The following is a 13,063-nucleotide window of genomic DNA, read 5'->3' as shown; positions in this document are numbered from 1 at the left end:
TACAATAGAAAAGAAGGAAAACTTTTATAAAGTTGATGGTTGGATGAAGGTGGCATGGGGTTTTATGGTTCAGATTATAATAGTAAATATCAGTGCAACTTTCTACCAAACAAAAAAATATCAATGCAACTTGGTCCAAAAAAATTATGTATGCTGAGTCCCATCCAAACGAGTCCAGATACGTGTAAGCTTTAAAGCGTTTGGATAGGGGACGGAAGAAGTCTGCGTCCGCCCTGCAAGCTACCATCACATGGGGACAGCTTTCCTTCTCAACCACTTCTAAACGTTTCCTCCTCTCTTATCACGTGCTAGTCACGCGAGTAACAGCTTACTTCCTTGGCCCCACCCTATCCGACATCGAAAAGTCCAAAGGAAATCCCGCGACTGACCCTCCAATTGCCCCCAAGAATCATCCATAATTACCTCCATGGCCCCACGTGTTAAACACGGCTCCCGGAAAACGTTGCATTATTAACCCAGCGTTCCTCACCTCCCCAACGACCCCGAGCCTGATTTCCTCCCCACTTCCCACTTCCAACGCTCCTTTGGCCGAAAGATCCATATCCATTCTCAACACCGAGTGACCACAACCCAACTAGTTAGCTGTCTGATTCATATCGTACGGTTCTTGATCGAATCCACCCAACCCAACGGTCTCCTCCACGTGCCTTTATTGATCAGTGTTAAGGATCCAAGGCTTAGCACAAAACCCACTTTGGGAACACTAACCAGAATAAAAAAAAAAAGAGGATACTGTTGACTTTAGGGGTAATTTGGTAAAGAAATTAGATATAAGCGGCAGCCCGGCTCTTGTTTCAGAACTTTCTTTTGCCTCCTAGGGGTTTGCACTCGCAGTAATTTTCGGATTCGGATCTTAAAGAATAAGGTCTTTCCATTTTGTCCGGATCCGGTCTTGAGCTCCTCTGCTTCGCCGGCGCCGATCGACGACTCCGGTATTTCGCCGGAACTCTTGTTTGCTCCGGCCAGGTAGCGGGATTCCAGCGGGTTCGGGGGAACGGTGGTCCAAGGAGGGAGTTTTAAGAGAAGGAATGGAGGTGAAATGGCGGAACCAGTGGTTGTGGGCGGCGGTGGTGATGGGTCTGAGCTTCCTCCTCGCAGCGGCGATGGCCTCGGCGGAGCGAGGACCGAAGTCTGAGGACTTGGGAGATGATAGTTTCGTCGAAGAAGAGATGGGTGCTTTGGATTACGTTCTAAAGGTGGTAAATTTCTCGTGGCAGCCCAACGAATCTTCTTACCAACATGTTTGGCCGGTAAGTATAAAGTATTCCTGTTTTCCCCACTTTTCTCTGATTATTTTCACTTTTTTTTGTTAGAATGTTTTTATGAGAATTAACGTCTGAAGTCATTGCATTTATGTATTTTTTTTATTAAAAGCCGATGAAATTTGGCTGGCAAATAATCGTGGGATCGATTATTGGGTTCCTTGGAGCGGCCTTCGGTAGCGTTGGAGGTGTCGGTGGAGGTGGGATTTTTGTTCCCATGCTTACGCTGATCATTGGCTTCGACCCGAAATCATCAACTGCTATATCAAAATGTGAGCTTTTCTTTTTTCCTCTTTCCTAAGTGTTTAGAGTCCTGAAAATTTACTGATATCGTTGAATTTAATTATTATGCGATATTGTGAATGATAATAGTAATACTAGATTAGTGCTATATTTTGTATATACAACAAATCCATGTGAAAATTTATTTGAAAAAAGGCAAGGGAAATATCTATCTATCTATCTATCTATCTATCTATCTATCTATCTATCTATCTATATATATATATATATATATATATATATATATATATATATATATATATATATATTTGTTTGACGGTATGGTTATTGCAATTAGAAAAGTCATACATTTGCGTGAATATCATTAAGGCTCAAATTGAGTAGAATATGAATCTAGTTGCCATTGCATATTATCACTCAGGAGTTTGGTAGGGGTTGTATCTTTCATGCGAAAGGATTCACCTTCCTTCAAGCAAATCCACTGATCGATCGCGCAATCATCACGTTCAGATCTTTGCATCCTGATGAATGAGGGAGTCAGAGTGCTTTGAGATCTGTGTGGGGCGCAATCCAATGGATGATGTCGTGAAATACGACCAATCATTCTTCCATGCGAAAGATACAACCTGAACTCCTCATGAGCTATGTTGATGAAATATTTGAGTTTACAGCAATTTGCGGTGTGAGTATTTGCTGCTTATTTGCCTTGATTTTGATTCCTGAAGAAAGGTTCTCATTTTCTTATAGGCTGATATGAAATAAATTTAAGTAATTTTGTTCTGTTTTATCTTAGTTAGCCTACAAACTCTTGGAATTTATTTATGTTGCTATTTCTGCTGATATGATGGCACACCTTGGGCAGGTATGATCATGGGTGCAGCGGGGTCAACCGTATACTACAATCTTAAGCTCAGGCATCCAACTCTAGATATGCCCATCATTGATTATGACTTGGCTTTGCTTTTCCAACCAATGCTCATGCTTGGAATTAGCATCGGAGTTGCTTTTAATGTAGTGTTTGCTGATTGGATGGTTACAGTTCTTCTAATCATCCTCTTCTTAGGTGATTAAATGTTTATTTGCATAACATTTGGGATTATATTTCTACAAAGGGAATTTTATTCAGGATCTTTATTTCTGGCTGTTTTTTGTAGGAACATCATCCAAGGCATTTATGAAGGGTGTTGAGACATGGAAGAAAGAGACATTGATGAAAAAGGTATTCTTCCTTTCTTGTTTCATGATTTCATGAACAATGTTTTTACCAGCTTGAATCCTAATTTGCATGAGACTCTGCTAATTACAGGAGGCTGCAAAACGTGCAGAGTCAAGTGGTAAGCTAACAATTGCGCACTTTGGCGTTGCATGTTACTCGAAAACTTTCAGAACCTGTGTTTCATTTTTTTTACCATTATTGATTGGTACAGGTAGTGAAGAAATTGAATACAAAGCTCTCCCTACTTGTCCAGGCAATACCAAGGAGCCTCAGACTCGGTCGGAGGTACATAGGCAGCAAGCTTCATTGCCATCTTCTCGGGATGTCAATGCTGACATTGATAACCATTGCAGGTTTCAGTTCTTCAGAATGTCTACTGGAAGGAGCTCGGACTTCTCGTGTTTGTATGGATCGCATTCCTTGCACTGCAGATTATGAAGGTGAGCTCTTCACATGGAGGCATCATCAATTCTACCTTGATTTTATAAATTAAATAGCTAATTGCTTGACCTTGCTTCTACATATCTTCTGCAGGAATATACTTCAAATTGTTCAATATTGTACTGGATTTTGAATTTGCTACAGGTATTATGCCTCAAGGATCTAATAATGCTCTCATGGCCTTGTTAACATAAATCAGTAAAACTGCTGTTGTCTTTCAGATCCCGGTCTCTGTGGGAGTGGCTTCATATGAAGCAGTTAGTTTATACAGAGGAAAGAGAGTGATTTCATCAAAGGGAGATGAAGAAACTAACTGGACAGTTCTCCAGCTACTTCTATACTGTGCAGCCGGCATCCTCGCTGGTGTAGTTGGTGGACTGCTTGGGCTTGGGGGAGGGTTTATTATGGGTCCTCTTTTCCTAGAGCTTGGTATTCCTCCTCAGGTGTGTGCACCATCTTTTTCCTTGCACAGCCATATGATTTCCCATGTAGCTAACAAAGCTAAGTTGTAGTTGCCCTTGCCCTTTGCACTTCAACTATATAATGAGAATGCATGACTCTCCAAATCTTGCATGGCATGCCATTTACTATGTTGTAGGTTGTCAAAATTAATTCCTAATTCATGTAAATGACCATTTGATAACTCTTACTTGACCCATGCATAACCATTGGTCTTTTAGTTTCATTCCCTATGGATTCACATAAGATAATATTTTTAAATGTCAAAGAATTGAAAGTCATTGTCATAATGACCAAGATGAAGGCGTTGAAACTATTGCTAGAGTAAGTTATGGTGGGAGACTGCTTTCAGTAAGCACTCGCAACTTATTTTTTATCATTTAAAGTACGCAAGTAGGGAATGCAATGGCTCATGCACCTTCCCTTGGAGAATACATCGGTATCTATTAATTTGATGGTGTGAGTTTGGCTGTTTTTAGATCTTCATGCTTACATCTTACGCGTGCAAGGCTTAATAATGGAAATCTTTATGCAGGTGTCAAGTGCTACAGCAACTTTTGCCATGACGTTTTCCTCATCCATGTCTGTTGTAGAATACTACCTCTTAAAGCGATTCCCTGTTCCATATGGTAATTTAATTCGCCTGTCATTCTCTAACATCTAGAAAGAATATATACTTCTGACTTTTAAAATTCATATCGATTTCGAAACAATTCATATTTGCCTTCAGCTTTAGTACATCTATCAAGAAAAATGAGTTTCAAGTGAGGAAATATGTAGTTTAGTACACTTCTTACCTCATCCTAATCTCATTTGATCTCTCTTAATTTTGGCAGCTGCTTACTTTGTTGCCGTGGCAACTGTTGCTGCGCTTATAGGCCAACATGCAGTTAGGAAGCTGATTAACATGCTAGGGAGGGCATCTCTCATAATTTTCATCCTAGCTTTCACTATCTTTGTTAGTGCAATCTCATTAGGTAAGAACATGAAACGTCCCGTTCTTTAAATATCTTTTGTTTTGGTATAAGCAAAGATTTCTTTCCTAATCTCTGCATTCTTCTTTCATGACGCCTCTAAAAATCGACAGGTGGAGTTGGTATCTCAAACATGATTCAGAAGATCCAGCGGCATGAGTACATGGGGTTTGAGAACCTGTGCAAGTACTAAGCCTAGCATTAAAGCAAAAGGTGGCAATATCTCCTCGATCAAACTCTAGGGCCCCATGTTTGGATTTCTATTTTCTCCCCATATATGGGTAGCGGCTGACCTGCCCTGCTTTTGTACCAATTTATCAGTTATTTGTGCTAATAAAAAATTCTTCAAAGATGTTACTTCTATTCTTCATTCAGAATCTGGCATAGAGCTAGATTTAAAATCAGAAACTCAGCTGGAATTTAGTTATTCTTAATGCTCATGTGATCAGATTCTCAATCTATTCATGGATATTGTTTTGATCTTGGCGTCCATTTTCTATTCCATTTATGTATATTTTCTGTGCCGTATGGGCCTTGGAGGTGGTTTACATCACTTACCAACATCTGAGCTTTGACCTGGAATATATGCTGTGGGAGCTATCAGACAATATTTCTGCTAGTTCTATCGACAAGCTAGTCTTAAAATTATCCCAAACGGCAGTATTTTTTGGTCCTCCCAAAACAATGCTAAACGGGTCTTCATACTGGAATACATGTATGTGATGTGTGATTGTCAGATCATGTTGGAGCAACCTCATCATAGTGCCAATATTGAGACAAAGTTTAATGGTTCATAAGTAGTTCTCGAAACAAAAGTCTAATCTTTTCCATTCAAAAAAAAAGAACAAAATTTAATCAACAGCCACCTATCATATCATACCACAAAGGACATGGCACCACCATGTGATATCCTATATGATCATCAAACATCCTAAGCTATGATTTTCTTTTGAAAATGCTTACCCTGATAGCCAGCTTACACAAGCAATCAAGGAGCAATCCATCACGACCTGACATAGCTTAAATAAAGTTTTGCTGTGGGTTAGGCCTAAATAAAATGGATAGCATCTAATTAGAATCTAACGAAGGTTCTTGTAGTGGTCCAACGGCTATTTTCCCCAACCGCAACGATATTCTAGGCTTGGCAGTTATTTGAGCTTGTAGGCCATCGTGGCAAGGAAGGAACTGGTATGACCACGGAAAAGATACACGAGCCGTGCTATATACGTGCACCCTTCAAGAAGACCAAGATTTCGACCAAGTTCGCTCCATGTCCTAGCTTCAAGCCCAGCATCTCACCCTCAGCTTATCCTCGTGGAGGGAAAAGGGGAAGGGAAGGAAGCCAAAGATGATGACTTCGCTCCAGTTCTTCTTCCCTCCCACCTCTCAAAACCCTAACTGTAAACCTAAACATACCCACCTCTTCTCCTCCTCCAAGAACCCCATTACCGAAGCCACCCTTCTCCCCTTCTCCCCCTCCTCTACCTCTCTATTATCCTCCAACAACACCAATTCCAGACCCCCATATCCCTCTCCTCCAAAAATCACAATTTTAAGCCCACCCGTGTGAGCCCTCCACCTAAAATTTCCATCTTTCTTGGTTTCCAGCTCTTCCGGCAGAGGCCCTGGGGGAGAAAGATCCAAAGCAGCAGCGGCTTCGAGGGGCAGGGTGGAGAGACCACCGAGACAAAGCCCCCGTTGGAGCAGAAGAGCGGGGGAGGTGGAGATGGGGATGGAGAGGGTGGCGGAGGAGGGGGAGGAGAGGAAGGGGAGAAGAAGAAGGGACTCCTGCCGGAATGGGTTGATGTCACCACAGAGGATGCGAAGACCGTTTTGGCGGCGCTTGCGATTTCTTTGGCCTTTCGGTCGTTCGTGGCTGAGCCACGGTTCATCCCTTCCCTTTCGATGTACCCCACGTTTGATATTGGAGATCACATTGTTGCTGAGAAGGTACTGCTGTTTGATCTGGATATCGATCTTATTGTTTTAAACCTGAAGTAGTTGCAAAGTTTTAATTTTCCTACGTTTTTCGTGTTGCAATTTTCGAGTAGAAATGTTCCATTGTTTGTTAATTAGTGGGAAAGGAAACATGGGCTCGAGTTTTTGATGCTTTACCAGTACAAATTATTGCCACTTAGGGCAGATATATAAATTGGTTAGTATTTTGACTTCCAGAGCATCGAATTCAGGCTATAATTTTGGATAAATATTCTGAGAGGGTTTTCTTAACTTCCTTTTTCCTATCAAGGGGTCAATTTGGTAGTTCCTTCCTATTTCTTTAATGGACTCCTTGACTGCCTGTAGCTGAACTTTTCTTTGATATGTATGTTCAAACTTTTTAGCACAAGATGATCCTTATACTTTTTCGTTTGTGCATTGCAGAATATCTCAGGCATGTGGCAGCAAAAAGCCTTCTGTTTTCCTTTTCTTTATTCCCATGATTTTCTTTTGCTTCTCCTGAAGCTTCTTGTCTCTTCATTTCTTTTTATATGTGAAGCCCTAGAGGTACTGAATATCACATAGCTGCTCTTTTTAACATGTAAAGACTAGTTGGACCTTTCGCATGTTAGTTGATGCTGACTGAGGTTATCAGCCACACTAGCGTTAGAATCAAGGAAAATTCGGTCATCTATAAGTAGCATATTCAGAAAATAGAATGACCAAATGGTTAGTTGAATAGAACTAAACCACAGAACTTAAGGATTTGCTAACCTCGAGTTTCAAATTCTATTTCCTCATCTGGTATGCGTCCATGATTCAAAATATCCAAAGAAAAATGGGGTAAATTCCCTGAAATACATGGTTAATCACAATTTTCATGGATCCATTTAAATGCTTCAAACAGTAGTATGGTTCAAACTGATGAAATTTATAAAACTACTTAAAGAAGGAAAGCTCAATCCATCAAAACTTTTGGTCATTCCATGCCTTTTTCTTTAGACCTTAATAATCCCTTTTTCTGCTGTTATGTCCAACATTCATTAAATTCAGCATTGTGCGACCTGTTTCCCATGTATTTCTATGCAGAATGTTCATCTATGCATATTTTATGCAAGCGCTCATTCCTTTTTATCAGTTCAAACTTTGTAGATTTACAAACAAAAAAATAGATTTTGAGTTGTTATTATTATTACATCTGGTGTATCGTTAGTAACAGGCATTTTATTTCGTCTGTATCTTTCTTAGGTTTCATATTACTTTAGAAAGCCATGTATAAATGACATAGTGATCTTCAAGAGCCCACCAGTCTTGCAGGTGAGTTTAGTTCTTTTGAAGGCAACAGCCTGTATATATTGATTTCTTCTGCATGTTATTTAGTTTCTCAATGTACACTTTACCATGCAGGAAGTGGGATATACCGATGATGATGTTTTTATCAAAAGAGTGGTTGCCAAGGAGGGTGATGTTGTTGAGGTGCGTATTCTATGATAAAAAATAATTCGCTGAATATATAATTTTGTATTGCGGTGTTGGCAGTGGTAGGGTTCTGTCCAACTTAATTCCTATAAATGAGAATCTACAGTAGTTCCCATTCAACTTGTTAAGAAAGTTAAGTTTTGCACTTTGTGAGTGGGAAGGTTATTAATTTATATTTGTTTGTGTGGCAACACACATTGCAGTGTTAAAATCCTTACTTAGTATGTGCTTGCAGTCATGCATGAAACAATGGTGATACTAGAACCTTAAGTGAGAAGCTTTGTCCCCTAACATGTTATTCTTTTGAAGGATTAAAAATTTAAAATAAGATCCTTCATGGTATGAAAATGTTTGACAGCCAGGTCTTGTGCTGATATTAATCTTCTAAGGTAGCACTACGTTCCTGGATGGGGCATCTTTGAACAACACAGGGACATGCCATGAATGGTAGAAGACCAAATTGTTGGGTGATTAGGCCTATGTTCTGCAGTCCATTATTTGGGCTGCTGCAACTAAGGAGCAATCCTCGAAGGTACCCTTCCATTTCCCATACTAGAAGTGCAAAAATGAGAAAGAAGGTCATTGAACTTATTATTCTATGTTAAAAGACAATCCAAATTATTTGGTGTTTCTAGTTTTTGGGCCCTGCTATAGTTCAAAAGGCTGTCTCATTTAAGTTATTTTTATAAGATTACGTGGAACGAATATGGCTAGTAGTCTCAACTTGTTAGGGCCTAATGTTGGAATTCTGAGGGGCATTGACCATACACAGGGATTAAGTCTCGGTCTCTCTCAGCAAAGATCAAACCTTATGGCCTTGGACTAGCCACAGGACCTTTAACCCATTATAGTTGTGCAAGAATGCCTCGACCTCAAGGTTGAATCTCCACTGAGTCGGCTATTGCTTTTCCTGGAAATCTCTTATGGGAAAAACAAGGTGTGGGTTGGCTTGTAGCAAACATGAGCATGCCTGAGAAAAAGTTTTTTCTGGGTGGTACATCATGGCAAATTTCCCTCTCTTCTGCTTTTAAAGTTAGGTATCCTTTATTATGATGTCCTCCTGATGTAATTCTGCTATGGAACCTCAAAAACATATTCTGCTTAACTGCTCTGGTACAAGGCACATGTGGCATTTATCTAGAAACATTTCGTAGCATTTCCCTGATAAACTGCAGCAGGGGAGATTGATCTAAAGGTTTGAGATAAGCAGCTGGGTGCTGGTGCCATACAGGATTTATATTTCCGTGTCATATGATTGTGTTGGTTGCTCTAATAAATATCTGAATCTATTTTTGTAAGAGGCACTAGAAAGGACCATGAGGTTGTTTGGAAAGGCCATCTCCTCATCATAGAAATTGGGGTGCATTGTCATCAGGGATCACATATTCTTCCCTTACCACATTTGCATGTACCTGCCGAACTAAAATTACTTAATGGTTTGCAATTGGACCTATAATACAAGGATGCCATTCAGTTGAGCAATGAAATTTTGCTAAAAAGAAAGCATAGCAGCGGAGGAGTTATTAGGAGATAAAACAGTGGGATTATGGGTGGATTTTGCAGGTCCTATTAGGCCAAAAACTTACTTTAGGTACAAATGCTGGCTAATTTCTATGGTCTTCAACACCTTATCAGACATTTCAATGGCTAACCTCTGAGATTTACATAGAGGCTGTCAAGAAGAAAAAGGTATTACACAGATACCTACCTAAGTATTATGATAGGGACTGGACATCCAGCAGCCCAGCAGCCATGGATCAAGAACTGTACCGGAATGCTAATAGAGCTGCAATTTGCTTGGCTAGCCACAATAGATTCTTGAGTACATTAGAGCTTGCTCTGTCTTAATGTGTTTTTTCTCCTAAATGATCTGTGGGAAATGGAATTTGATTCTGCTTAGGAGGCCTTTTTCCTCTCTGTCATTGTTGTTTGAAATTCATTATGTTAGTCAAAGGTTACCTATCACACTTGTTTGCTTTACAATTGTTAGTCCTTTGGTATTGGAAGTTTTTGATCATTGAGAACTAATGGTTCTCTTTGCCCACTCCTTTGCAGGTGCATAATGGCAAGTTGATAGTGAATGGCAACATGAGGAATGAGGATTACATTCTTGAGCCGCCATCTTATGACATGAGTCCTATTGTAAGACTTTTATGCCCATTGTGTGCATTCTCTTTGAAGTTATGGTAATCTGAGAAACAACTTATCTTAAACTTCACTGCTAAATTCTAGTCTGGCTAAAAGCTTGTGCTCAAACTATTTTTAAGAATTTATTGCAAAATATGATATAACTAGGTATGAGCTTAAGAGGGTGCACCTTGGCACAACAATAAGATTGCTCCAATTTGACATGTGTGTCACAAGTTTGAAACATAGAAACGGCCTCTCCACACATAAGAGTAAGGTTGCATACATCTGACCCTCAGATCCATAGTGGTGGGAGTCTTGTTCACTGGGTCACTCTGTTTTTATTGGCCTAACTATAGATTAAATTAGATTACCATATGTATAGTGAGGTTTGACACTTTTAAAAACTAATAGCTGACTAGGTTTGAGATTAAAATAAGTTAGGGGAACTTTATGATCAGCCTCGAGGAGAGGTTCTTTTCATTTGGCCGGATTTCGGCTTTGTTGATAATCTTCGGCCACTTCGTGGCCTTGTGATTGTGGAAATTCCTTCTGTGAAGAAGTCTTTCCTCACCATTTTTGTCAGCTACCATGAGATTGTCTTGATTGAGAGGATCATCATGTTCATTAATCAGAGGAGTTTCTATGTGATCATTCTCTTGGAAAGTTTCATCCTAACTTACCGCCTTTGAGCTTTTCTTTGGCATTCTATCCATTATGTCCAATCGAGCATGCTAAAAAATATTTCCTAGAAAACTATTATAGTGGTTGGCAGGGTCATTGGCATGCCAGATCCATCATGTTGATTATTAGAAATAGGTTGAACAGGAGACTAGGTTCAACTTTGCCTTAGTAAAAGGACTTGAACTTTCTAATAGGATGAGAATATTGCAAAGAATAAAGCTAACAAGAAATAACCCACAGGTAGAGAAATAGCCAACAAAGAGATTGATTATGCACAGAAAATAATTGAGTACATTATGGAAATTCTCCAAGGTGGAACGGTTTCATGTTTGAGATTGAGATACAAAGTTTTCATGGATGATTCCATGGGACTCGTTGTAGTTGCAAATAGCAGTGGTTATAAAAGATGTGTTGGAGATGCTTTGGTCATGGTCGGGTTCCCTTTGTAAACCCAATAACTGCATATAACTGCCTTCGTAGAACCTCTTGTAAATCGTGCTGTCCATGTCTCCCATAATAACCATATTCAGTTCTTGGAGCTGATTGACGGCATGCGCTGCTTACATGTTTGACTCTGATCACGGTTGTCACTGGCTCACTACTGGTGATTGATAGAGTTTTCTGCACTCATGTATCTGATGTCAATGCTTGATGAGCGTTTGCATGCTCAGGTCAACCTGCACTCATTAAGATAAAGCCCAAACTTACGTTAGCCTTATCATTGGGTTAAGGCCACTGCATGCCACGTGGCTTAATAAATGTCGGGGTAACCACACGCACACATAAGAAATCACCATGTAAGAAATCTAGGTTATATGACACACCCGTTCTTGATGGACTTTTGAACATCTTGTCATGAAGACTTACCTTGAAGTACATGCTTCTTTAATGGACAAGCCAGTCTCGAGATTCTTAGATAATGTTCCAAGGAGAGAATCAAAAGCATACATCAGCCAAACGTGAAACAGCATTTGTCAACTTATATTTGAAAAATAAAAATATCTGACTGCAGAACGTTTTAATATGAAAAATTTCATCAGATCATAGCCATCCAGAAGTGCTTTGCCTCTTGAATCATATTCACTATGTTTTTTATAACAGTTTAGTGCATGCTTCTTATTACCACCATCCATTATTATATTCAATATCAACATAGTTTAATCTAGCAACTTTCTTTTGTTTTGCAGCAAGTGCCTGAAAACTTTGTGTTTGTGATGGGTGACAACCGCAACAATAGTTATGATTCACACATATGGTAACAATGTGTTTTTTATAAATTTTTGCTGTTGTCTTAAACTCTTCCCTGGGTTGTGCTAGTTGTGGGTTCGATTTGGCATGCATTCTTTCTGGCTGATCGAAGCTACCTTCTCTCAGGGGTCCTCTTCCGTCCAAGAATATACTTGGGAGATCCATATTCCGCTATTGGCCACCGGCAAGAATTGGGAGCACAGTTCTTACTGACAGTTCTGACGAACTGAAGTCAAAGAGCGGTTCAGTGCCAGAATAACAAAGTAAGTGTGTAAAGATTCTGGGGAACTGGAGGTGGGTGTATTGACTGGATGCCGCATGCCCCATGTGTGGTAGAAGCACTCCAAGGATGTTTTGCCTTTGATTGAAGAAGGAAAAAAAGAACGGAGGCCAAGAAACCAATTTTTTCTTTAGGTTTCTGTCATTTTGCCCCATTGCAAAATAAAATTCCGATTGGTTTCACGTACTTACACCAGAATAAATACAATTTGATCACATATTGTCCTCATCAGGGTTTTGCTATATTGTGCCAAAACGACCTCCTCTTGTTGATCACCTAGTTTGTGTGCTCAAGAACGATCCTCTGGGCCCGGCTTAGGACTAGGCCTCCAATGTCTCCGAACATGGATGCTTGGATGATTTCATCTCATGCTGTCTTCTAAAACTCCTTTAAAAGTTTTGAGTTATGAAATTCTTGTTATATATATATTAGACTAGGTGAGTCGTGCTGTGCCAAGGAGCGTTCAGATTCATAGCACCTCTTGTGGTGTCCGTCCGATGTTTTACAGATACTCTGAACCTGATTGAATTCCATGAACCATTACAAGATTTATAGCAAAGGCAACATTGGACAAGACAGACCTCAGAGAAAGCCCCAAGGATCATAGCAAGTAATACATATTATTTGGCAGTTTAAGTTGGTGTAAAGATAAGGCTACCATCCAGTGTTCCCATTAACTCCAAGCCAAATA

General features: G+C 39.8%; 2 protein-coding genes across 2 annotated transcripts; both read left to right on the top strand.

Annotated features, from left to right (window-relative positions):
- The first annotated feature begins 848 nt into the window (after nucleotides 1-848).
- On the top strand, nucleotides 849-5,075 carry LOC105048285 (sulfite exporter TauE/SafE family protein 3-like). Its single transcript, XM_029265516.2, has 12 exons — nucleotides 849-1,271; nucleotides 1,396-1,555; nucleotides 2,389-2,589; nucleotides 2,681-2,745; nucleotides 2,833-2,860; nucleotides 2,954-3,027; nucleotides 3,096-3,182; nucleotides 3,277-3,327; nucleotides 3,405-3,626; nucleotides 4,178-4,271; nucleotides 4,479-4,619; nucleotides 4,730-5,075. The coding sequence occupies exons 1-12, from the start codon at nucleotides 1,050-1,052 to the stop codon at nucleotides 4,807-4,809; spliced, it is 1,425 nt and encodes a 474-aa protein (XP_029121349.2). The 5' UTR covers nucleotides 849-1,049; the 3' UTR covers nucleotides 4,810-5,075.
- Nucleotides 5,076-5,835: 760 nt separating this feature from the next.
- Nucleotides 5,836-12,598, top strand: LOC105048286 (chloroplast processing peptidase). The gene is given in 7 exon segments (XM_010927549.3): nucleotides 5,836-6,139; nucleotides 6,142-6,566; nucleotides 7,803-7,871; nucleotides 7,962-8,030; nucleotides 10,089-10,175; nucleotides 12,032-12,099; nucleotides 12,219-12,598. Coding segments are annotated over 7 exon segments (1,026 nt in total). The 5' UTR covers nucleotides 5,836-5,964; the 3' UTR covers nucleotides 12,352-12,598.
- The last annotated feature ends 465 nt before the right edge of the window (nucleotides 12,599-13,063 follow it).

The sequence above is a fragment of the Elaeis guineensis genome, chromosome 7 (genome assembly GCF_000442705.2).
Source record: "Elaeis guineensis isolate ETL-2024a chromosome 7, EG11, whole genome shotgun sequence".
NCBI classification, from domain to species: Eukaryota; Viridiplantae; Streptophyta; class Magnoliopsida; order Arecales; family Arecaceae; genus Elaeis; species Elaeis guineensis.
Note: the sequence above shows the minus strand (reverse complement) of the source record. Positions and strands in the feature narration are given on the sequence as shown.

Coding starts and splice junctions, on each gene's coding strand:
- LOC105048285 (XM_029265516.2), top strand. CDS start 1,050: ATGGAGGTGAAATGGCGGAACCAGTGGTTGTGGGCGGCGGTGGTGATG. Junction 2,861..2,953: donor AAAACGTGCAGAGTCAAGTG/GTAAGCTAACAA, acceptor TGATTGGTACAG/GTAGTGAAGAAATTGAATAC. Junction 3,183..3,276: donor TTGCACTGCAGATTATGAAG/GTGAGCTCTTCA, acceptor TATCTTCTGCAG/GAATATACTTCAAATTGTTC.